The sequence below is a fragment of the Hippopotamus amphibius genome, chromosome 11 (genome assembly GCF_030028045.1).
Source record: "Hippopotamus amphibius kiboko isolate mHipAmp2 chromosome 11, mHipAmp2.hap2, whole genome shotgun sequence".
In the NCBI taxonomy this organism is placed as follows: domain Eukaryota; kingdom Metazoa; phylum Chordata; class Mammalia; order Artiodactyla; family Hippopotamidae; genus Hippopotamus; species Hippopotamus amphibius.
Window position 1 is genome coordinate 101,390,338 of NC_080196.1, and position 25,927 is coordinate 101,416,264.

A 25,927-nucleotide genomic window follows, 5' to 3' on the forward strand; every position below is an offset into this window, starting at 1 on the left:
TCCCTTTGTTATACAACAACTTCCCACTGAAATAGAAAAGAAGAGTTGGCTAATTAAAAAATAAGAATGAGAACTAGTTATGTTAGAAATCTGGTTCTAGACTGGGGTAGGCTCCTGACCTAAAAAGAAAACAATAAAATTAGATCTTTAATTGCTAGCCAAATATTAACATTAAGGTAAGATTTTTGAAATGTTTGTTTTCACTGTAAAAATAATGTAACAGAATATTGGACCTGGAATTTTTTTCTACTTAAATTTATGTGTGTATATGTGTTTGTGTGTATGTGTATTTATATGTTTTTTTAACCTTGAATAAATATGATGTAGATTTTATCTACCACTTAATTATGTAGATTTTAGAAAGCAACTTTCCAACTTTAGTAGCTACAGAGGAAATAAGTTGCTGATAATTATTTATTTAAAAAATGAAAATAATAAGACATATTTATCATTCTATAAAGCCCTTCTGGGAATAAAGTTATCTAGATATTTATTTTAACAGAATGCTCTTGAAAAACTCATGCCAAAATAGACAAGATTATGTTACTAAAATTATGTGAGTTATGTTGAAATTTTATCACACAGAATTTGGTAACTGGTTGACTGATCTTACTTTAAATATCTTCCAAAGTGGGGCATTTCAAGTTTATCACAGCACAGAAGTGTTAGGAAAACATGCTGTTAGAAAACTAGAAACAAAAAAAAATCAGAAAAACTTCCTTTTCCAGGAGATGGAGTAGGTGTACTTTCCCCATTCTTCCTGCCAAGTACAACTAAAAACTCTGGACATTATATATAAAATAAACATAAGAAGACTGAACAGTGGAAAGAACACAGGTTAAGGAACTTGAGACCCAAGGAATGACACGGTGATCAGTTTCCTGGGTTTTCTTTTGGAAGGAAGAAATTGACAAAGCAGAAATAACAATGGACATAGACCAAAAAACCCCCCAAACAATCCAACATGATAACAAAAGCCTACTCTCCAGCCAAAGGACAGACAAGGACAGGGGTAGCCCCAAAAGATGGAAAACCTTTAAACATTAACTGCTCCGCTTCAGCCAGACACCACAGAAAAAACGGTGGTTCTGCTCCTACCTGCTCTGGCAAAGGCCGAGTGGGGAGCCTACGTTTCCATCCTCACCAGGCTGTGATGAGGTACTCCAACTCCCGGCCATCCCTGCCCCTGCACCCCTGCGGCATCAGAGAAGGCTGAGTAGGGAAGCTGGTACTTTCACCCGAACCTGGCAGTGACAAACAATCCCACTGCCTGACAGTGTCACTGGGGACCAATGTGAGGAGCCTTGACTTGCACCCCGTCTAGTAGTAATGAGGGCCCCCTCGCTGTGGTAGTGTCCGGGGAGGCCAGGTGGAGAGCCATTTGCTACTGCCCAGAGTTAACAAGGCCATTCCCCTCCCCACTGTGATGCTAGTGGAGGTCACACAGGGGAGCAACAAGGACCTCCAACCCCTCCTAGCTGGGGAAATACCAGGGCAGGCCCCGTGGGGACATGCAATTCCTTCCCCTGCCCTGCAATAAGGAGGAGACCCCCTTGGGCGTCAGTGGAGGCTGAACGGGGAACCTGGATGTCTACTCCAGTCAAAAAACAGTTTGGTAGGTGTTTTTTTTGTAAAACTAAACAAGCAACTACCTTATGACCCAGCAAGTGTACTTCTGGACATTTATCCCAAAGAAATAAAAGAATGTTCACATGAATGTTTAGAGGCTTAATTCATAATAGCCCCAAACTAGAAATAACCTCGATGTTCTTCAATGGGTGAGTAACTAAACAAACTGTGGTGCATCCATACTGTGGAATATTACTCAGCAATAAAAAGGAATGAACTATTGAAACACACAACAACCTGGATGAATCACCAGAGAATTATGATGAGAAAAGGGAACTAACACACATAATGTTACAGAGTGTACAACTCCAAGCGTGTGATATTCGTGAGATAACACAACTACAGAAATGAAAAAGAGACTAATGGCTGCCAGGGGTTAAGGAGGGATGGAATCAGGAAGGGAGTGGTTTTGCCGATAAAAGGGCAACACAAAGGATCCTGTGTTGATAGAAACTGTTCTGTATCTTGACAGTATAAATGTCAATACCCTGGTTGTTCTATAGTTTTGCATGAAGTTATCCTTGGGGGAAACTGGGTAAAGAGAGTACCGGATTTCTATATTATTTCTTACAATCTCATGTGAACCTATAATTATCTCAAAATAAAATGTTTAATTAAAAACAATTCTCAGCTTGCAGACTACACAAAAACAAGAGGTGGGCTGGCTTTGGCTGAAGGGTCATAGATTGTTGACCTCTGTCCTAGGCTATCAGGTCCAATGCAAGGCCTTGTGGGCCTTCAATCAATATTTGTTAAACTATTAAAGACAGTAATTTGTAATGAAAAGAAATCAGAAAACCTTCTTTTGTTTTACATTGCCCTGGCAGATTTAATCTCGCCTGAAATCAGACTGCCCTCAAATAGAAGTCATAGACATATAAATAAAACTGAATGCTAAAAGCAAAATCCCAAAATATTTAAAGAAAGAATCTCTCCCAAAATGAAGTAAAACAAGCCCTATCAGATTTAAAACATAAAGACAAGTGTAATTCCAGCATTAGAATCAATAATCAGAACCAGGGAAGGGAACAGAAAGCACTGTACACTAAAGATAACGGAATCATCACAAACACGACTGTTCCGGCTGGGCTCACTTCAGTTTTTTGGGCACAGACGAGATTTAGTTTTCATGAATGCCTCAACTCTGACTGCACACTTGTGAATTATTTGTCTCAGTCTTCAAGTCAAATAATTTCATGCCCTTTCTTCTCTCCTCAAAGTTTTATCATCTTCCTCCCCTCTCAGTAGATGACCTTGCTTATTTGAGAAAATTTTATTGAGAGCTAAGAGGGAACTTCTCTTCTTGCCCCAAACCTACTAACACACACATACCTGTGTCCACATTTCCTCCCGCACCTGATCCTGTCTAAAACAAACTGCTCCACTTCTGTTTTGGATCCTGTTCTAACTTTCCTACGAAAGGACTTTACCTTTGCAATGATCCCCTCCCTCTCTTACAGCGACAATTTTCCCTTCTCTAAAGCGAGCATAGCTGTTGCCACACAGATGTGTCATTTCTCTCATTCTAAAAATAAAAGAAATACTCTCCCCAGATCCCATGGCTTCCTCCGGCACCACTCTAATTTAAGGCACTTTAAATCTGATATGTAAAACCCAGCTCTTAATTTCCCAAATCTTCCTTCATCAAATTCACTCTTCTGAGAGGCTTCTCCATCTCTGGAAATGGCTTTACCATTCGTCCAATTAGTTACTCAAGATAAATATCCTAGGGGTCACCCTTGATTCCCATGTTTTCTTTTCCCACCACTTCCAGTCCATTAACAAATTCTACTCACCTCTCTTCCAAAGTACTTTGTAAATCTGGCCTATTGTTACCACTCTGAATCACTGCCCTATCCAAGTTGCCATCTTTAGTTCAGAACACCGCAAGAGCCTCTTAACCAGTCTTCTCTTCCCTCTCTCAGTCCCTCAATATGTTCTCCGTTCTGTGGTCAGAGTGTTGTTTCAAAATGTAAAGCATATCAAATACTTCCCTGCTCAAGAGTCTAATGCTTTGCCTTACACTTGGAACAAATTCCTAATTCTTTACAATGACTTTCAAAGCCATAAGTGATATCAACGGTCTGACTGTCTCCCTACCGTGTTTCCCTTCACACCCTTCTTGTCACAATAACCTTCATGCTTTCAAAAGTATTTAGTGACATTAGGAAATGGTTATCATAGAAAGTCAAAATAAAACAACAACAACAACCCTGTGTATGTTTGCATATAAATTAAGTCTAAAAGGATATACGTCAACCTGTTGGACAGAGGTTAACTCCGAGACATTGAATTAGGGATGACTTCTTACTTTTTCTACATGCTTTCAGTATTTTCACAATGAGCTTGTGATACATTTCTATTTATGTGATGTTTACATACTATGGTAGGTTTAGACATAGAACTCTTAGGCTGAGCTCATAATTACCACAGAAATCTTTAACTCTATCCCATTTCTGTTCCTCATAGGACATTTCAAAATCTGCAATGGTTCCTGAGATCAAAATCCTCAACCCAATAAGCTGGATATAATGGTCACAACTTTTCATGTTATAAGAAGGTTTACTCTCCAAAGCAGGGACAGGACTTTGGAGTCAGAGGTAAGATGAGTGAGGGAGGGCAAACTGCCCAGTCTATAGCCTCGAGGATCAAATCCTAGACAGCCCAGTCTGACCCTGGTTCCATGGGGAGACCAGGCCAGGAGGTCAGGGGCAGTTAGATGCAGGAAAGCCATGAGGACTGTAAAAGATCATACTGTAGAAAGGATATACAGAACGTGGCCTGTGCGTACAATGGGACACCATTCAGCATAGACACACGCAACAACATAAAGGAATGCCGAAAACTTCACACTAACTGGAAGAAGCCCGATGTAACAGACTACCTGTTGTATGATTCCATTCACTGAAATGTCCAGAATAGGCAAATCTGCACAGACAGAAAGCAGATTAGTGGTTTCCAGGGGCTGGGTGTGGGAAGTGGATAGACCAGAATTAAGCACGAGGAATTTTCTGGATGAAGGAAATATTCAAAAACCAGATTGTGGTGATGGTTGCACAGCTCCATAAATCTGCTAAAAATCCCTGAAGTGATTTAAATCATTTAAAACCTTAAAATGGATGAATTTTATGATATATAAATTATACCCCAATAAAGCTGTGAAAAAAAAAAGAGATTATATTCTAGCAGACATTTTTTTCTATTAAATTTTGCTATCACTTTTAGGCCTTTCATCACTTTTTTTTTACTTTTAATATTTTTAAAAAATTTAAAATATTAAATATGACTTGATATCTTAACAAAGTAAGTTTTGTAAAAACCAGAAAGTAGGTGACACATCCTCAAATTTAGTGACGGTCTATTTATAAAAGGTATTCCACAGATCACCTATCTCCTTGGCCTGAAATGGCCTGAAATCATGGACTCTTGGATCGTTTAAGCTGACATCGTTGGCAGGGAACAGTTGCAAGGCTCATCACCTTCACGCAACTGAGTCCAAGGCATTCAGTCTGTGATATTTTCCATCAATCAAGTCTTGGTGTCATTATAGCACAGCAGAGTTAAAGGAGCATCAGATTTCTACTTGAAATGAGTTCTCTCCCCTTGAGTATATTGACATCATTTAAATCAGCAATTCTCAAGGTACACACATGAGATGGTAGAGGGACAGGGTCTTTGTGTGGAGAGGCATACAGAATCACCAGATTCTGTGAATCACGCCTGTTCAACCTGTACAATGGGTGATGAAGAGTTGATGATACTTCTCAATTAGGTTTATGGGCAATAGAAGCAGGTCCTACCTGTCAGGTGTGCTGAGGAAGAAACAAGCTGAGAATCACTGATTTTAATAAAGTTCAGTATTCACTGTCAAGAGGAAAGATATTTTATAGCACTTAATTATATTTAGGAGGATATTAAAATATTATTGAACTTACTGATAAATTTTCACTATACCTAAAAAGAAATGATATATTTGTCATTTATATTTTAATAATGTATAACAATACTGCATGTATGAAACAAAGTTCAAATGAATACTGCTATCAAACTGAAGTTCAAACTGATGATGATGGCTATTCACCTCATACCAAATACATTTAGAATACAAATTTAAATATATGTTTTTATAGCTATGAAAATTCCCTCAAAGGAATTTTTTTCTCTAGTTTAAAAAAATGTGCTTCCCTCAGTATGCCATATAAAAGGCAATACTGTGTAAAGTTTAAGGCCTGCTATAAATGAAGAAACAGCGTTAAATATTAAAAGACGAAAATACTGAAGTACAGCTCTGTCGGCCCAGCTCAGTTTCATGACCTGGGTAGGATATTTTTCACGTGGCTGTTGAAAAAAACACCTGATGCCATAAGGTTCTCCAGAAAACCACCGAACGTACACCCACGGTTTCAGTTGATCATACTGACTGGAGAGTATTCCTTTAAGAGTCTCAATTTAATTCTGGTAAGATCTGCTCCAAAGATGCATTTTGAACATATTAGACTACACTTACAAACAGAAATCCTGTCTCATGCCCTAGCAATGCAATCTTTATTTTTAAAGAAATCATTATTTATTAACCTGAGACTGATAGCTGAGGAATCTCTCCAACCTATTTTGAAAACCCATTGCAGTCCCCACGACAACACTACAGACATTATAGACATGTATCAGACTGCATTCACAGGGGTCATTAGCCCCTAGTCCTCTCTCAAATTCTAGGATAGATTCTCGCCATTTATGTATTTATAAAGCAATAAAATAGGACAATAGGACAACATTCCATTCCTGTGAACAACGGGCATGGAATGGCTGACGTTATTAACTGTATTACAAGTACAAAGGAGTTTAGAAATAAAATTTGTCACCAAGGGAAACCACGGCAGGAGCACAATTCAAACAACCCTAGTTCCCATTAAGGGAACCTGCCAGAAGTCTAATAATATCTGCCACATGACACGGAACATCTCAGCTTTTCCAATGTATATTCACATAGGAATAATTAGAAAGCCAAAACTTAAAAGCAACATTCTCACAAATAAAATTCAGGAAAAAGTAGAATAATGAAGTTTTGATATGTGAACCTTATTATATGATGCTTTAGTTTTGAATCTTAAAGTGTACTTTCCCCCACTATCCAAAGCCTTTTCCTGGCAATCAATTAGATGCTTATGCAGATGCATGAACCACTTCTGCCCATTAGACCTGTATCACGTAGTTCACTGCAGCACTATATGTCATTACTGCTGTATAGGATGCAAAGGAAAGATTTTAGAATTCTAACTCACGAACAAGAGCAGCAGCGGCAACGAAAACCTCACCTTGCAGCATCGAATGGGGCAATTCCATTTAGAAAGCCTAATTCCACTAACTCAGATTTCACTTTGTTTTTCCATCCCAACCTCATCCACCTCCCCACCCCATCTTCTTCCCTTCTTAACTGGGCATCTTTTGTACAATACGATAAAAGACAAAAGAAGACAAAACAGAGCAGAGCAAGGAGATATTTCAGCAGGAATGACCGGGAGAGGATGTGGGGAATTTATATAGGATAGTTCAGTGCTCTCAGCCTGATGAACAGAATGGAGCTCTGAAATCTGAAGTCTCTCAGCGCAGGCGCCCCATTTAACCTATGGGGTTAGACCTGCGATGATGAAGCACTGAGAGTGAGACAAACGGAGGTTTAACATAGCTTACTAACTGGCTATGCCGTTATTCTCTTCCCATCCACTTTTTAAAATTAATTAATTAGTTTATTTACTTATTGGCTGCACTGGGTCTTCATTGCTGAGTGGGCTTTCTCTAGCTATGGCGAGCAGGGGCTACCCTTAGTTGCAGTGTGCGGGCTTCTCTTGCTGCGGAGCACGGGCTCTAGGCCCACGGGCTTCAGTAGTTGTGGCACTTGGGCTCAGCAGTTGTGGTTCGAGGGCTCTAGAGCACAGGCTCAATAGTTGTGGCACATGGGCTTAGTTGCTCCACAGCATGTGGGACCTTCCCAGACCAGGGATCGAACCTGTGTCCCTGGCATTGGCAGGCAGATTCTTAACCACTGTGCCAGCAGGGAAGTCCCTTCCCATGCATTTTGCATTTTTAATGTTGTGTAGATGAGGATGTAATGATTACACCAGGACGAAAGGCATAAACCAGGGCTGCTCCAGCTAAATCTGGACATATGATCACCGTATGTGTGGGGCAGCTCCCTTTACAAAAAATACTATCACCACAAAATATTTCTACGGCATAGTTTTGACTCTGTATAGCATTAATTAATTATATACTAGTTTAATACGTATCATAAATGAAGTACAGTACTAAAACATGGAGTCAACATCCTTTTCTTACAGCCAGTGCTGCAGAGGGAGGGGGTCATTAATGTATTCACAACCTACAAGTGCTAACGCACCACTCTGTCTCCCTTGGTTGGAATGATGCTCACTGTTTGTTTTATGCCTCTGCAGTCTCTTTTTTGCTTTTGTTTTGTGCTGTGATGAACACTTTATTCTCATGATGGTTGCATAAAGGAATGCAAGGAATAGGCCCAGAGGCACCACACACGTGCCAAGAAGAACATCATGCTAGATATCAAATTCAAGTTTTGCGATGGCTCAAAGCCTCTTTTAAAACCGATCAAGCAAGCACAGGTAACAAAAATAAAGCTAGACAAACTGGACTACATCAAAATTTAAAACTTCTGTGCAAAGGACATAATCAACAGAGTGAAAAAGCAACCTACAGAATGGGAGAAAATATTTGCAAATCATATATCTGATAAGGGATTAATGTCCAAAATACATAAAGGACTCCTACCACTCAACAATAAAAAGAACAAATTAACCAACTTAAAAATGGGCAAAGGACCTGACCAGACATTTCCCCAAAGAAGACATACAAAGAGCCAACAAGCACATGAAAAATGCTCAACATCACTAATCATTAAGGAAATGCAAACCAGAACTACAATGAGATACACTTCCCACCCATCAGTGTGGCTACTATCAAAAAAACAAAAGAAAACAAGCGTTGGTGAGGATGTGGAGAAATTAGTCTTCTGCACTACTGGTAGGAATAAAATGGCACAACTGCTATGAAAAACATTATGGCGGTTCCTCAAAAGATTAAAAAACAGAACTACCATATGATCCAGCAATCTCATCTCTCGGTGTGTAACTCAAAGAACTGACAGCAGGGACTAGAACAGATAATGAACACCCATGTTATAGCAGCATTATTCACAACAGCCAAAGGTGGATGAACGGATAGACAAGATGTGATATATACATACAATGGAAGCTCCAGTAGAACCAAAGTACATGGCTCCTCACTTATATGCCAACAGAATATACACTGTTATGGAAAACCCCAAACGAACTTTTTGGCCAACCCAATAGTTCTGTATTCAAGGTTCTCCAAATTAAGGTTCCTAAAGGCTATTTTCTAGAAATTATTTACCCAAAGCCTACAGTTTCTGAAATTCAAATTATTTATCACACTCCAGACATGTAGGCATTGGGCTTTTTCACCTCTATGCTTTGCTCACATCCATTCTATCTGCCAAAAATACTCTTCCCAAACCTCTAAGTCCCCTAATTGAAATTATACCCTTCATTCAAGGCCCAGATCAAATGCTGACCTTGCACGATGTTTTCAGTCACTTAAGTCGGAAGTGAAGCGGCCTCTGTTCCGTATTCCTATAACCACATGCTGTCTCATATTACAGTTATTCTGTCTTACAATCCTGAATGCAGGCCAATGTGTCAGTCATATCCTTGCAGGGCTGGAATATCCCTTATAAGTTATACAATAGAACTTCCTTTCCCATTCAGTGCTTGAATTCCCTATGAAACACCCTGATGCAGGAGTTATCTATCTCTACAGGTGGGACATCACCAAGTCTTGAGGAGGCAATCCCACTCATCTTTGGGTCCTTGATAACACCTGGGAATGCCTTATGGATGGTGAATGCTCACTATATCCTTTTTTGTTGAAGAAATTATCTATGTATTAAATGTACATACAATGCAAAAAAATGAAATCTAGGTATTCCATGTTATTGTTAAAATCTTTCAGGACCAGTTTCCTCCTCTGTAAAATAGAAACAATTATATTTTCTTCACATCATTGTCATGAAAATTAATGAAATAACACATGAAACAAATAACATCCAACTCCTAATACACTGTGTGTAATAAATGACATTTTAATACTAATTATTATATCAATTTAATACCTTTCTCAATAATCCTTAGCTTTCCTCATTTGCTGCTTAATTTAATCAGGCTTTTCCCCAGATTTGGGGATACATTTTTTCTGTGCCAAAATAATCTAATCCTCCAAATGGTTTCTGGAAACTTCTAGCAATCCCAGAAGGGAGAAGAGATAAGCATGTTTGCATTAAATTCCTTAAAACCAGAGAACTCGAGGTTTGGGGGGGCGGGGGGTGAAGGGGAAGCTGAGACAAAATGAGAGAGTAGCATAGACATATATATACTACCAACTGTAAAATAGATAGTCAGTGGGAAGCTGCTGTATAACAAAGGGAGTTCAACTCGAGGATGGAAGATGCCTTAGAGGACTGGGGCGGGGAGGGTGGGGGGGAGTCGAGGGAGGGAATACAGGGATATGTGTATAAATACAGATGATTGAACTTGGTGTACCTCAAAAAAAAAAAATTCCTTAAAACTGTTTAACTTAACATTTCTAAAGAAAGACATTTCAGAATTTTCCAGAGAAAAATGGTGACTATCTTTAAACAAGCCACATGAAAGACTGGGAAAGGGAGAAAATAATTTTTGGACAAAGCAGGATACAGGTCTTCCAGAGTGGATCAGGGCTGATGCGGATGCCGGAAGGTGGAAAATAAAATGCTAAAAAGAGTTTTCTTTTTCCTTCTCTCTCTTTTCCTCCCTCCCTTCTTCTCTGCCTCTTCCCCACCCCTCCCTTTCTTTTCCTTCCTTCTTTTCAATGAAGCAGTGTATTATTAGAGAGGAAGAAAAGAAAAGGTAATGTGAGGGGGTGGTGTTGAGGGAAACATTCTGCCAATTAAGTTTTAGATGAAAGACTGAAGGTGACAGAAAGGAAACAGGAACAACAGTGTTGAATGGAATGGGGTCCATGAAGAACTGACAAGAGATGGATGTGAACAGAAGGCAGAATGTCTGTAATTAGAAAGACATGCTTGGAGTCGCTGCTCAATTAGTACTTGTTGAATGAAAGCATGAAAGACTAAAGAAGTCGGTAAGCGGGGTGGGGGAAGGTCCTGAATTCTGAGATCCAATGCTGGAATGAAATCTCCTTTACTGGAGTCCTGAGTATAAGGTAACCAAGGTCAGCAAAGGTTAGGAAAATTTCTGTTCAGGGTATCTTGCTTCATCACGATGTCCTTGAATTTGCCCTTGACTCTGTAGCAAAAGTCCTTCCAGGGCACACACAAAGAGTCTGGATTCCAGCAGCATCACAACACTGCAGCGTTTCTTTAACCATATCTTTTAACTCTCCTGGCAACAGTCTTCTTTGTGTCACAAGGTTTTTCTCTCAACCACCGATGTGAGACTATCTGCTGCCATCTTCTGACATAAATAAGAAGCCACTTTGCCAGCCGTGCAGTTTGGCTGTGAGTGCCCAGGTGTGTGGTGACTGTTGGCAGCCTGCACGCCCCATGACAGCTTCCCATCCCCTGGCAGAAAGCTGCCACCTGCCTCACTCCCTGCTTCTCAATATTTTCTCTGAGGACATGACTCTGCTCTGCACAACTAACAAAGGCCTCTGGCCCCAAACAGGACTTTTCTGACCTAAGATGCCCTTACTCTGGGCTCATTCCCTTCTAATCAATATTTCTTTCTTCTGTAAAACCTAAATTTATATTATTCAAAACTTTGCAGTGAATGTTTCCTTTGCAACAATCACAAACATAGGATTAGACACAAGGCCACTTTTCAGAAAGAGGTTATTAGAATTACAGAGCAAAGACTCTGGAAATTCTAAGTAGAGGCAGTGAGGGGCAGTGGGAATACACAGGCCTGGTACCCAAGTGCTGCCTCCCTGACCTGCTCAGCTGTTTAGAGGCTCTGTGACATGAGCAAGTTGCAGTCTCCTTAGGGCCACAAGGTCCTCATCTGGAAAATGAAGCAGTAAATATATCTGTTGTGGAAAATACTGTCTACTTCACATGATAAAGATCACGTGAAATCATGTGCTGGAAGATACTGCAAACCTGGTGGCACGTTACCCATGCTGGTTACCTGCGGTAGTGCTGTGACCTGAGGCAAGCCTCTGACTGGCATCCTGAGCCTCCTAACTCAAGTCTGAGCTTCTGTGTCACTTTGCCTTTTACTGAATATAAATGGATTCCCCGGTCTCTGAACTGCCTGTATCATGCCTCTCAGGGCCCAAATCTCAAATGACCAACTTCTGGGCACATGACTCTGTGTTGCAACACACAGCCTTGCTCTGACCTTGTGGGGACGGGTCACTACTCTACTCTATGAACGTCTTACTACATTTGGACTCCATTGCTGGACCCCAGCTTTGACAGAGGTGTAATCAGATCTAAAGATATTCATGCCTTCCAACTATCATATCATTCCTCACACTGCTCATGAGTGAAATGAAATGATAACAAAATCTCAAAAGGAGGTGTGAGGGTATTCCCATGTGGTTACTGCCCTTCTTTCTCCTCCCCTTTCTAATTAAGCTTGAAAGAGTGGTCTAGACTTATAACTCTACTTCCTGACCTCCCACTTCACTTACGACTTTCCCTATAGTTTTTATGAGTCATACATGCAGTACTAAAAAAGCAAAATAATGGAGAAAGACTTACAATGAAAAGCAATACCCTTCATTCCTTCTCACCCACTTCTGAAGCAGCCACTCTAACCACTTCCCTTTCAGACCTCCTGGTGGTCACCTCTGTGACATGAATTAGTATCTTTACGCTGCTGTTTATTGACGCATCAACTTAAAACATCACTTGCTAAGTCCCTGCTGGGAAAGAGGAGGATTTGGCTGACTTATACCATACCCTCCTCGTGTCAATTTTACGTAGTTATTTCAGTTCTTCTATTTTTCCTTATGAATCAACTTTGAGGTATAATTTATATATGAGAAAATGGAATCATTTTAAGTATCCAGTTAAATGAGTATTGACAAATGATTCACTCACGTAGCCATCATCACAGTCAAGATACAGAACACGTCCATCACTCCAAAAGTTTCCACGTGCCAGTTTACAGTCATGTTTACCCTAATTCCCAGGCCCAGGCAACCACTGATCAGCTTTCTGTGACTACAGATTAATTCTGTTTGTTCTAGAATTTTACATAAATGGAATAATACAGTGTGTACTCTGAGTGTATCTGGTTTCCTTCACTCATTATAAAATTTCTGAGATTCACCCATTTAGTTGGGTTCCTCAGTCATTCATTTCTTTTTATTAATAAGTAGTCATCCATTTTATGGATATAGCATAATCTATCTATTCAAGTGCTGATAGATATCCGGGTTGATTCCAGAATTTGGTTATTATTAATAAAGCTACTATGAAAATTCCTGTACGAGTCTTTCTGTGTACATATTTTCCCCTTCTCTTGGGTAGATATCTAGGAACAGAATTGCTATTCTCTTCAGAATAGCAATCAGAGAGTAGTGTTTAAGTCTTTAAGAAAATCTAGTTCTCCTCCAGGAAATTCACAAATAGAATAGTTGCCGGTAAGTTGTGAGTATGTAATAAAAATTGCTATATCATGTTTTAGGACAAGCAGAGGGGTGCCTGCCTCTGCCCTTTGGGTCGGGGTAGAAGCGAGCTACAAATGCTGGAATGGAGGACAGCTTTTCTATGAGGGAGAAGGACATGTGGCACAGCGGTGCAATTCTTCACATCTCCTCAGTCTCTTTCCAAGTGCCCTCTGGTTTTCCCCTGGGAGTAAAATACAGAAAGCAGCACTTCTTGCATGGGGATGAAGGAGAGAGGCTGTGGAGAGCCTGTGGGCACCATCACGGGACAGAGAGACATTCAGTTAATCCCATCTGCCCTGCCCCCCTTCCTCACTCCTATGCTCTACGTTACTGTCCAACTGAGTCTGGGGCTTCCCATTCCTTTGGCAGGACTCGCTGATAGATTCAGGGCTGCTGCCTCCTCTCTCAGATTATCCATCTTCTAGGAATTTGTTGAACCTGCATTTGCTGATGACCATTTTTCTATTCTCTTCACTTTTGCTGGGTTTGTTATTTTATTGAAGACTCGGTAGTGAGGAGAAAAATGATTATCTTTGGTCTGCGGTCCTCAGCCAGAAATCAATGGATTTGATTCACTGCAGACATCTAGTACTAAATCTTACCACTGAACCGTCCCTGGCCAAGCTCATCAATGACCCACTGTTTAATCCAATGCGTGTCTTTATGTCTTTTCCTACTTACTCTCTTTGTAACATCTGGATAACCTCCCTCCTCCCTGGATGTTCTTTAGATTTCCACCACACTACACTCACCTGGTTTCCTTCTGTCTTTCTGGCCGCTTCTTTCAGCCTCATTGTTCTCTACCCTTAAATATCAGTGGTTCCTTACGGTGCCACTTAGACCTTTTCTTTTTCTTACTCTACACATTCTCCCTAGATCTGTGACGCAATGTGCTCTTCTAAACCCCACTCTTGCAGGGTCAAAACAGTCCCTCTCCTGACAAGTCTTCCCTTACCCTGCAAGGTTGTGGTAGGTGCCCTAATGTTGCCACAGCACCCAAGAGACGATTCTAGAAATTCTCACACTGCACCATATTGTCTGCTCACGAGTCTGCTTCCTCCTCCAACCTTAAGCTCCCTGAGAGCCCGAGAATGTGCTTTTCGTCCCCAGCATTCACCTGGTACATAGTGGGTGATCAATAACATTTGCCCGATTGAATTGAGATCATGGATATTTCAAAATGCTTTGTGTTTTATGCATGTTATTACTGGTAAGAACAGTGAAATTGGTACTTTGAAGAAAAAAATCTGCCAAGCAAAGATAAACCTCAAGCGAATCAGAGAACATCAAACGCTTAATTTGTGTAATATAAATTAATGATGCTGTGCAGAAATTAATGATGCACATCTGCCTGTGAGAATTGTATCCTCTTCATTCCTGGGCACCTCTTTAGAGCCAAAACCAATACCAATTTCTCCCATCAAAACAGTCTCAAACCCACGTCACAGCAGCCTTATTCACAATAGCCAAAAGGGGGAAGCAACCCAAGCGTCCACTGCTGGATGAATGCGTAAACAAAACGTGGACTACACACACAATGGAATATTATTCAGCCTTCAAAAGGAAGGAAATTCTGACACATGCGACAATGTGGATGAACCCTGAATACATTATGCTAAGTGAAATAATTCAGTCACAAAAGGGCAAATACTGTATAACTGTATTTACATGAGCTATCCTAGAGTAGTCAAATAATAGAAACATAAAGTAAAATGGTGGTTGCCAGGGCTGCTGGATGTGGGGAAGCAGTTTTTTGCAAGACGAAAACAGCTCTGGAGATGGACGATAATGATAGTTGTACAACAATGTGAAGGTACTTAATGCCATTGAAACTACACTTGAAAAGGGTTAAGATGCTAAACTTTATATCGTATATTTTGCTACAATTAAAAATAAAATAAAAGTTCTCACATGCAAAAACATATATTTTGTCAGACTATTTTCCAAACAAAATTCTGACCTATGTTTAAAATGAAAATAAATTATGGAGAGAGTAAGGAGAGGTATGTCAAATATAAGAAACACTATGAAGGATAAAGAAATACAACTGCAGAGTAATAGTAATAATAATAGTTTCCATTTATTGGAGCTTATTTGATGCCAGGCACTGTACTAAATGCTTTAGATGGATTAATTCCTTCAAAATGACTACAAGAGACAGAGAGAGATTAGAGACGTTAAGTCACTTGCCAATGGTCTCAGAGCTAAAAAGTGGCAGAAACAGATCAATCCCAGGAGCTCTGGTTTAAAGCCCATGCTGTGACCTACTACCTGTCTCGACACTTTGGGATCAGAAGGCTGGTGAGAAGGACACATTAAAACTTTCCCTAAGCTTCAAACTTCAGAGACTAATGAAAACAAAATTAATGATCTATGCAGTATGCTTTATGTGCCTAGCACACAAGGAATGAAAGAGATTCAAATCAGCTGACTCTCAAGTGAGAAAGACATCTATACAAATATCAAGGTGGTACAAGCCCGAGCTGCCTAAGAGGTAGAAACAGGAGAGAGCGTGTAACCCAGTATCTCACCCAAACCTACACAATATTGAATAGATATTGACTAAAGGAAATAAAATTAGTCTATAAAAAGGTATTCTATCTCTGAATGCATTTGAAAACAAAAAGACAAAAGGATCAACCTTGCTTTCTTCCCCTCAAAGAGAAATTTAACAGATTATGGCAATCATTGATATTCAAATCACAATAAAAAGGACACTGACTTTTTGTTCAGATTATACTTTAAATAATGATGTTACAGGTATCACATGTTAAAACATTTCCATACTGAAGATTCTAGGAGGCATATGATGATTACATGAAGTGTAAACTGCCACAGAAAATTCACACTGCAACTTGAATAGCTTCATTGTTCCCAAGAGAGATTGAGGGATTATGAGAACACAGACACTGGAGTGATCTACCCTAAAACCCCGGATTCAAGCAGTTTTCCTTGTACCTTCCTGCTGTTCTGCATTTCTCTCAGACTTAACATCTGTCCCCACATCATCCCAAGGAAACACCTGATAATGTGTTCATGCCAAGAACTGGAAGGATGTGTCTCACCTCCAGAGACTTAAAATAATTGCTACTCACTATGCTTACTTCAAAAATCAAATCGAAACCTTCTATACTAAGATACCAAGTTACTTTATTTCACTGCACTCTTAAGAATTCTATGTGAATATATACTATACCTTGTTCCAATATCAAGCCAGCTGCCGTTATCTTTGATCAAGAAGAAAAAATGCTGTAAAATAAAACAAAATATGGCTCCATTAAAAACAAAAGCTATATAGAGTCAGTCTAAAAGCAACGTTGTTTTAGGATTATGTCTTTCAGATTTCTGACCCCTCAGAACTACTATCTGCCTAGAATCAATAAGAACATGCCTTTTATTGAAATTTTTGCCTGGACTAAAATAAGCAATAGCCTAAAAGCCAGAAATTGCATTTCCATTCAATCATATAAACACAAAAGTGGCATCTGTGAATAACCAGAAAGAAAACTCAGCCAACTCTAATAAAAGACACTAAATCATACCAAAGACAGCAGTGAAAGGAAGCCGTATCATCTATTCATCAACAAACACTTACTGATCACCTACTATGTTCTGATCACTGTGTTAGGTCCTGGAGATAGGATAAGCTCTCTCTGGAGATTTATAATGTAGTGACTGATTCAGTCAAATTATCAGCCGTGTGTGTGTGTGTGTGTGTGTGTGTGTGATGAGTGTTATCATTGGAAATACAGGCAAGTACAGGAGTGCAGAGGAAGGGGTATACACCCCAACTGGGGTATAAGGGAAGGCTATCCCACAAAAAGCCTAAAAATCTAAGTGACAAGTAAGAGCCAGAGGAAAGAGGAGGTTGGGGAGATCAGAGGAGAAGTTTGCTTCTGACAGAGGGAGTAATCTTTATAAACATCAAGAGTCCAGGTAGACTTGGCAGGTCCAAGGTGAGGCTGGGGTGGAGAAGCCAAGGAGGGAGAGGCAAGATACAACGCCAGCCAGGTAAGCAGAAGTTAGACCACACGTGGCTCTCTAAATTAAACTCAGCAGTCTGACTCTTCATCATATAAAATTAATCGGAGAATTTAAATTCTCTTCTATTAACATGTCTTTGCCTGTTTGCCACTTTGTGAGCAAAACTGAAAGCTAATTTGTTCTAACATTATGTGTGGTCAATTTCAGAAATACATCCAGTTCAGTACAACATCAAAATGTTCTCATCTGAATCAAGTGACTAGGAATCTGATTTGGGAAGTTTCCCTAACAGCCGTCTCTCAGCACTTCCAGCATAAGCACCTGTGTAGTGAAGAATTAACCTTACGTAAAGAGAGGTCTGGTCTTTGCCTCCAGCTACAAGGGGGTGATTACTAGGCCCTGCCTGTTAGGAGTGTTCTGCCTGGGGGACCTCAGCCACTGGACAGTCTAATAATGGGACTTATGTTCAGGGCTTTGGGCCGTGTGTTATCAGTTCTACCTCTAGAAGGACTGGAGATTACAGGTCAGCCGTGGGAACAATATGTGATTGAGCCCCAATAAAAAGCCTGCACAGTGAGGCCCTGGTGAGCCATGCAGTACTCCCCATGCACTGTCACACATCAGTGCCGGGAGAGCATGGCTGTTCTGGCTCCACAGGGAGAGGGCAGCCAGAGCTGCATATCTGAACCCCTCCTGGACTCTGCCCTCTGCATTTCTTCCCTTGGCTGATTTTAATCTGTCTCCTTTCCCTGTAATAAGCCACACTTGTGACTATAACAGTCTTCAGTGAACTCTGTGCGTCCATCTAGTGAATTATCAAACCTGAGGGTAGTTTTGGGAACCCCCTGAACTTGTAGGTGTAAAAATAGGTTCTTTTTGTTAATACACTACCTACAAGAGGCCCACCTACCTGTTCCTCACTAGAACTCATTCTTAGAGCTACCATCTTGATAACATCATCCCACTCTATTTCCTCTTTCTTTCCTTCCCTTCCTCCTCCCCTCTCTTTTTTCCTTTCTTTTTCAATCTGACAAAAAGGTTAAAAATCAACAATTTAAGTAAGAAAATAATATATTACCTAAACCTAAGGTTAGCTTTTTCTGTTAACTTCCTATGGAAGTTTCATTTCAGCTACAGTGTACCATGGAAGACTAGGTATAAAATAACAGATTCGTATATGAGTTAGCATACAATATTTGTCCTTCTCTTTCTGACTTACTTCACTATGTATGACAGATTGTAGTTCTATCCACCTCATTACATATAGCTCCATCTCATCCCTTTTTATAGCTGAGTAATATTCCATTGTATATATATGCCACATCTTCTGTATCCATTCATTTGTTGATGGGCATTTAGGTTGCTTCCATGTCCTGGCTATTGTAAATAGTGCTGCAATAAACATTATGGTACATGTTTCTTTTGGGATTATGGTTTTCTTTGGATATATGCCCAGGAGTGGGATTACTGGAACTCAGTGACAAGAACAAGGATGCAGATACAGAGAATGGACTGGAGAACTCGAGGTATGGGAGGGGGCGGGGGGTGAAGGGGAAGCTGAGACGAAGCGAGAGAGTAGCACAGACATATATATACTACCAACTGTAAAATAGTCAGTGGGAAGTTGTTGTATAACAAAGGGAGTCCAACTCGAGGATGGAAGATGCCTTAGAGGACTGGGGCAGGGAGGGTGGCGGGGACTCGAGGGGGGGGAGTCAAGGAAGGGAGGGAATACGGGGATATGTGTATAAAAACAGATGATTGAACCTGATGTACCCCCCAAAAAAAATTAAAAAAAAATTTAAAAAAAAAATAACAGATTCGAATAAATCAAGTTAGAAGACTTTTGACACCTTAAGAAGAGCACTCTTACTGCATTATGTCATACAAAAAGGAAGTAATTTATGTATAAATTATGCCAGCACTTATAAGTCAATATCTAAAGAGTTCATGTATAGAAATGCATTATTTCACTTGATTAAATTAACTCATTGCTTAGCTTCTCAGTCTTATTTATATTGAATATTTAGTAATGTCTTACCAAAGCCATGATGTCTGATATGTTGATAACCATGAGAAAAAGACTAGAAAGAAAATAAAGAAAAATACATGTAATACTACATGCATATTTTAAAAGCATCTTAAAATCAAAATGAGAATAATTAAACAACCTAACATTCTGTTATTAGTATTTCTGCTTCTGAAAATACTACATTTGACAAAAGCTCTTTTCACATTATCATATACTACTATTCCACAGTGGTGGGCTGGACTTCAAAAATGTTATTTAACACTTTGAATATTTATTTCAGTGTTATGAAAGGGACTTGAATTATGATTTTAAACTTTTTTATTTTAGATAACTATAGATTCACATGTAATTGCAAGAAATGGTATACAGGGAGTCCATGTACCCTCTGACCAGTTTCCCCCACTGGTGATAGGTTACAAAATTAGAGTACAATATCATAACCAGGATATTGAAATTGATACTGACAAGATACAGAATGTTTCCATCATCACAAGGATCCCTCATGATACTCTTTTATAGATACATCTATCCTCCTCTTGCCAACCCCCTGTCTAATCCCCAACCCCTGGAAACCACTAATCTGTTCCGTTTCTATAATTTTATTATTTCAAGAGTGTTGTACAAGTGGAATCACCTGAATCACTTATAACCTTTTGGAATTGCCTTTTTCACTCAGCACAATTCTCTTGAGATTCATCTAAGGTTCTGTGTGTATCAATAGCTTGTTCCTTTTTACTGCTGAGCAGTACGCCATTGTATGGATGTACCATGGTTTGCTTAACCATTCACACACCAAAGGATATCAGGGTGGTTTCCAGTTTGTGGCTATTACAAATAATGCTACTATAAACACCCGGGTACAGTTTTTGTGCAAACACGAATTTTCATTTCTCTAGGAAAAATAGCCAAGTGCAGCTGCTGGATCATGTTGTTCGCTCAGTTTCACAAGAAACTAGATAACTCTTTTCAGGGTAGTTGTAATATTTTACATTCCCACCAGCAATGTATGAGAGCAATTTCTTTGCATCCTCCCCAGCATTTGGTGATGTCACTATTTTTTACTTATTTTTTGCTTCTTCCATCATTATTTTGTCAGTCAGATTTTACTCTGGGTGGTTTAAACTTTTCACCATGTTATTTGGTGTTGTTTCTACCAAGTCCAATTTTTTCTGGGTCAAATTTTTTTAGTGCTCTATGGAACCAAAAGGAAGAAGTTCTTATGTTAATCTTGTGTCTAAAAGAAATGTCACAAAGTGTAGTAGTAGCCATTTCCAATTTTATTTTGTGCTGATAACTTCTACCACTAATTTAGCACATATGTTTTTAGTTTCTATTGTATGCCAGCCACTGTTCTCATTGCTGGTAAAACATTGGTGAACAGAACTTTTCATCTATCTATTCAGGGAGATAAATAATAAATTAGAACATTTAACAATAAAATATCAGGTGGTATAAACTGTCAGGAAGAAAAGTCGATCGATCACGGGAGACCTCTATGAGCAGAAGACATTTAAGCAGAGACCTGCATGAACAGAGTGAACCATGAAACTATATGAATAAAGAGCACTGCAGGTAGAGAGAGTGCGGGGTGTACAAAGGGCATGAGGTGAAAACATGTATGGTGTATCTGAAGAACAGAAAGTGGGCCAGCCTTAAGTGGAGCGTGCTAGCACAAGAGTTGTGGGAAAGAAGGTTGGAGAGGTATGCAGGGGCCAGATTACACGGGGCCATGTAGGCCATAGCTAGGACTTTAGAATTTTTCCTAGCTGTGACAAGAAGCCATTGCAAGGTTTTAAAGACTCCGTTGTCTGTTGTATGGATACTAACTCTAGGAGGATAGCAGTAAAAGCAGGGAGATCAGCTAGAAGACCACTGACAATGAATGATGATAGGGGCTGGTGGAGGTGATGGAAAATGTGAATAGAAAGAAGAAATGATATCAGTGACATTTAGCAAGTGGATCTGGCAACGAGGGATGGATGGACTTGGGCTTGTGTGATGGATTAGACAAAGAAAACAGGATGAGCAGCTAGAGGTCAATAGGAAGAAAGGGAATTGCTGGGTTCAATGTACAACATATTAAGTTTGAGAGGGTCAGTGACTTGTAAAGGTTTAAAGGTCAAAAGACAAGACATTTATAAAGTCACAATTTTGTCATCTTTGTCTCAGTTCTCTTCCTTTGTATTTAGTTGTTTGTTATACTAATCTTAGGTTAAAATGACTACACACACACACACACACGCACACGCACACATTTTGATGAGCCTTCTACTTCTCATCCCACATGTTCTCAGCTCTTCTTATCTAAACTTTAATTAAAAACCCTTCTAAAAAATTGTATCTGCTAACAGAGATGCGAGAAAGTACATCATTTACTTTTTTTTTAATTGCATCTAATTAACTATCTTCTATGTGGTATTGACAAGGTATAAATGTTTTTAATGTTAAATTTATGTAAATATCCTGCAAAAATATATTAAGTTAGACCAGAAATGAGATTTCTACTATTTTTAAACAGTGGAAGAAAACCTTTTTTTTTATTATTATCATGGCATATTCATAATAATATGCTACACTCCATTCTAGCTTAAATTCATCAAGAAGAACATGCAAATTTATGCTAATATTAGTTATTTCTTTCAGCATTGAATATTCCAGTTTGATTGAAGAATAACAAAACTGCTAAGAAGCTACATATTTAGCTCAAGCGTCTTTCAGAGAGGCTGATCAGTCCTGTGCTGATGAGACAATTCCATTGCTTCCAAAAAGGAAATACTTGAGTTGACAGCTTCTCTTCCAGAGTCTTGACTGCTTAACACTGACTGCTCCAGAAGTTGCTAGAAACTCAGAATGGGATACTTCCCATTCCATTTGTCAAAAGTGTAAAAATCAAGACTGAGAAACTATGTAAATTACTGACATCTAGAAGTTAATTTCAAGCCATGGAAAATGATATAATGTTAACACATTTGTCTAATACACATTTAAGAAATAATCCAAAAGAAAACAGAATGATATCACTTGGAGTTATAGGTACAGTTACATCCATAATAAATGTTATTAACTGCAAGAATTTTACATTTATATTTTATAGTTTTCTGAGGGGAGGGGTCGGGGGGTCCTCTCTAGCTTGAATAATATTCTAATAACATTTTATTGTTGAGAAAGCATATTCTTCTGCTGGAGGCTCTAATCAACTAACTTCCTCTAATGCCAAATGAATTCTAAATGAAAGGGTAAAACATTTTTTTTCTCATTTTCATAATAAACAATCTATGTTACAGTGTCTTAAGAGCAATCACACAAAATACCTTCAAATGTTTACTCTCATTTACTAAAAATGAACAAATTCAATGCTTCTAAAACATTCATCTTACCTTTTTGATGATGACTGGGTAGTTAACTGAACAGCTTCAAAAGCACACATCACAAGAACAAAGGGGATTAAAATCTGTTTAAAAGAATAACAAATGATGCCATGAGTAGTTGTAGCATTTGAAGAAATATTTCAATTTGTCAGTGGTTATCTATGTTAGTGAAAAGCAAATGCTGAAATAAAACCATGATACCAATGACATATAGAACAGTGATGAGGCAGATTTAAAACTCCACATCAACAGCATGTGTGGTATAAAAGATAACAAATATTTCAAATAGAGTCTATTCCAAATTTTTGTTCTATTTAACTCATTATAATAATTAATGACCATGTTCAAATGATTCCAAGAGGGTGTGAAAGGCACAGAAGGCCCAAATCAAATAAATTATGGAGCCTGATGACTTGATTCACAGATCTCTGAACTCCTCTGGTTACAGGATACGACAACTCTATTAACATGATTTAGCTGCTTTACCATGGCTTTCTGTTGTTTTATTTTAATACTAATTTATTTCTGATTATAAAATTCACACTCTATAAAAAAATGGAGAAAGGTATAATAAAATTTATACTGGTTGAAACAAATCTATAATCCGGAGGTAACACTGTTAATATTTTGAGATACTGAGATGCCCAATTTAAAATACACACGATGTTTAAACAAAGAGGGGAGAGAAAAGATATGGAAGAGGAATGATGCTCAAGACTGTACAAGACTCTTGTTCAAGTGAAGGATGCATGACAGAAACAGAGTTCCAGGAGGCCTTTCACCTCCAGCCACATCAGTCAAAGAAAGTGACGGAACCCATTACATCAGTAAAGCTTACTGAATTAAGCCGGAGATTACAGACCTAGCACTTCATTTAAATTTCTGTTTTTCTTTTTTTTTTCTTGTTTTTAATTAAAGGCCCATGATCTTTAATAGACTGAGAAAAGAACTACCATTAAGAAAAATGTAAATAAAGATTAAAGAAACTATTAATACACATTTCAAAATAATTCAGTAGGGAACAGGATATAAGAAAATGAACACCTTTTTAACATTTCTTAAAATTACATTTGCATTAGTGCAGTAACAAAAAAGGGATATTAATCGTATTAAGAAACACACTTTTAACAGTTACTACCTATGTGATCTGAATAGAAGGTAATAAGATTTTAGGCAGATATTAGTTCCTTTCTTTAAACAAATATACATTAAGTACATAAAATGTGCCAGGCACTAGGTAGAGGGAATAGAATAAGCTTAATGATCCCAGAGAAAAAGGGCAAGAACATGAATTACATTCCACTGGAGAGTCTGCACCCCTGGAAAGCTGATAATTTGTCATTATCTTAGAATCCTCAGTACCCAGCTGGTGCTGATAAGCCTTCAATGACATATTTATTGACTGAATACATCAATGCTAGGTACAGGGATTATGAGAAAAGATAACATGTTGGCAGTCTCCTGGGTGGGCAACATGGGTTTGGGGAGCCTTTGATCTTGAGGAGCAAGGCAGTTTTGATCCACCCTTCACCTCCCACAGGCTTTAATCACCTTTGATAGGACTTCCTGGGACTCAGGAGACTCTCTACTTTGTTGAAGTTAAATGGGCTTAAGAGTAAAGCAAAAAGATTAACTGTATTTTAGAGTAAAGGCTAAAGTGTCCCACCTCTCATCAGCAGTCTGAGAAGCTATCTTCTTTCCAGGCTACTTAACTCTGTCACTTTATAATCTTAACGTCACATGTTACATAATCTTAATTGTTACAATGAGTTCATAGTCTTAATTAATCAGTATCTTAAGAAAATAAGAAAACCAACCTTCCACATCATCAGGGCTCCCATCACATAAGGACTAAACACGGTCAGAAAGCAATAGACAGAGGCAAGGTCAAAGCTAAGGAAGCAACAAAAAGAAGGATTTTAGAATTCACATTGTAACTTTAAAAGAATGTTCTTCTAAAAAGGACGTTTAAACTAATTTTCTGAAATCTACTCTTACTAAAACACAAGTATACATTGTCTCAAGAACTATTACGAAGTCAGTAAAATGAATGAGATAACTTGTATGTGCCAATACATACCAATTTCCAAAATACATCCTTCAATATAAAAAGCAAGGTACAGAACAAAATCCCTATTTCGGGTTAAATAGATGCTGCTTTTATTTAAAATTACCTGTTAACAGAAGCTATATTCCCAGTTCCAAAAAAGGCTGTCACTAAGAAGAAAACCTAAACAGAGTTAAGGAAATGCCAAAACAAGTCAGAATTCACAAAAGAAGTTCTTTCTCATTTAGAAAAGATATACCTATTCTACTATGAGGGTAATTTGCTTTTCTACTTGTATATTTGATTGTAAATTGCTGTAAATGAGTGTTCCATCGTATCTCCTTGTGAATGCATTTGGAAAGAACCAACGAGGGCTGGGAGGTCATTCTCACTTGTCACTAGTAACCTTGGGAAGATTACTGTTTTCCTCCCCTCAGACATAAGCAATTGGATTACTGTTATTTGTAGTTGGCTGCTAAAGATTTTTTTAAAAAGTGACAGACATTTCCAGCTGAAATACGATTTCAGTTCATATACACTCACTGTGTGCCCACTACATGTGAAACGTGCCAGGCTCTTCAGAAGGCTCAGAAAGAAATAAGACAGCATGTTTTAAAATAATTCAATAGAGAATGAGAACATGTTAAACATCTTTTTGACATTTCTTCAACTTACATTTGTAATAGCGCAGTAATAAAAAGTAGATATTAATTATACTGGTGTCTAAGAACTTACTGCTAGTAAAGTATTTAAAATAGTGCCTGGTCCACTGAAAGCACTCGATAAATGTTAGTTACTTTATTATTATAGACACATACACAAAAGTGGTACATAAACACCAAAAACTATGAATCATGACAAATTTCAGTGAAAAACTGGCATTTACATTGGTGATTTGAGCCTTAAATATAATCATGGTTCCATGCATTCAACCTATCAACTAACCAACCAAGATTTATCATCTAGTATATGTCAGAGGCAAAGCTAGGCACTGAGAATATAAATATAAATAAAATAGTTTAAGTGCTCATATGGTGACAGATTATGACGATATATAGAAGTATATAAGATGAATTTAAAGGTAAACAGTGGGAAAATAAACGATGTAGTCAAGAAGCAGTAAACAGGTGTGATAGAAGCTGA

General features: G+C 38.6%; 1 protein-coding gene across 4 annotated transcripts in view; it reads right to left on the minus strand.

Annotated features, from left to right (window-relative positions):
- The window catches only part of PIGN (phosphatidylinositol glycan anchor biosynthesis class N), a 106,687-nt gene that overhangs the window by 4,230 nt on the left and 76,530 nt on the right, over positions 1–25,927 (minus strand). For 3 of the 4 annotated variants that reach the window (XM_057699927.1, XM_057699925.1, XM_057699929.1), the window contains 5 exons: positions 24,912–24,967; positions 24,555–24,630; positions 22,747–22,820; positions 19,379–19,421; positions 16,550–16,602 (listed from right to left, as the gene is read on the minus strand). In XM_057699927.1, coding sequence (XP_057555910.1) covers positions 16,550–16,602; positions 19,379–19,421; positions 22,747–22,820; positions 24,555–24,630; positions 24,912–24,967 — 302 coding nt within the window. The remainder of the gene's footprint in view (positions 1–16,549; positions 16,603–19,378; positions 19,422–22,746; positions 22,821–24,554; positions 24,631–24,911; positions 24,968–25,927) is intronic. The other variant, XM_057699928.1, reaches the window with a different exon arrangement.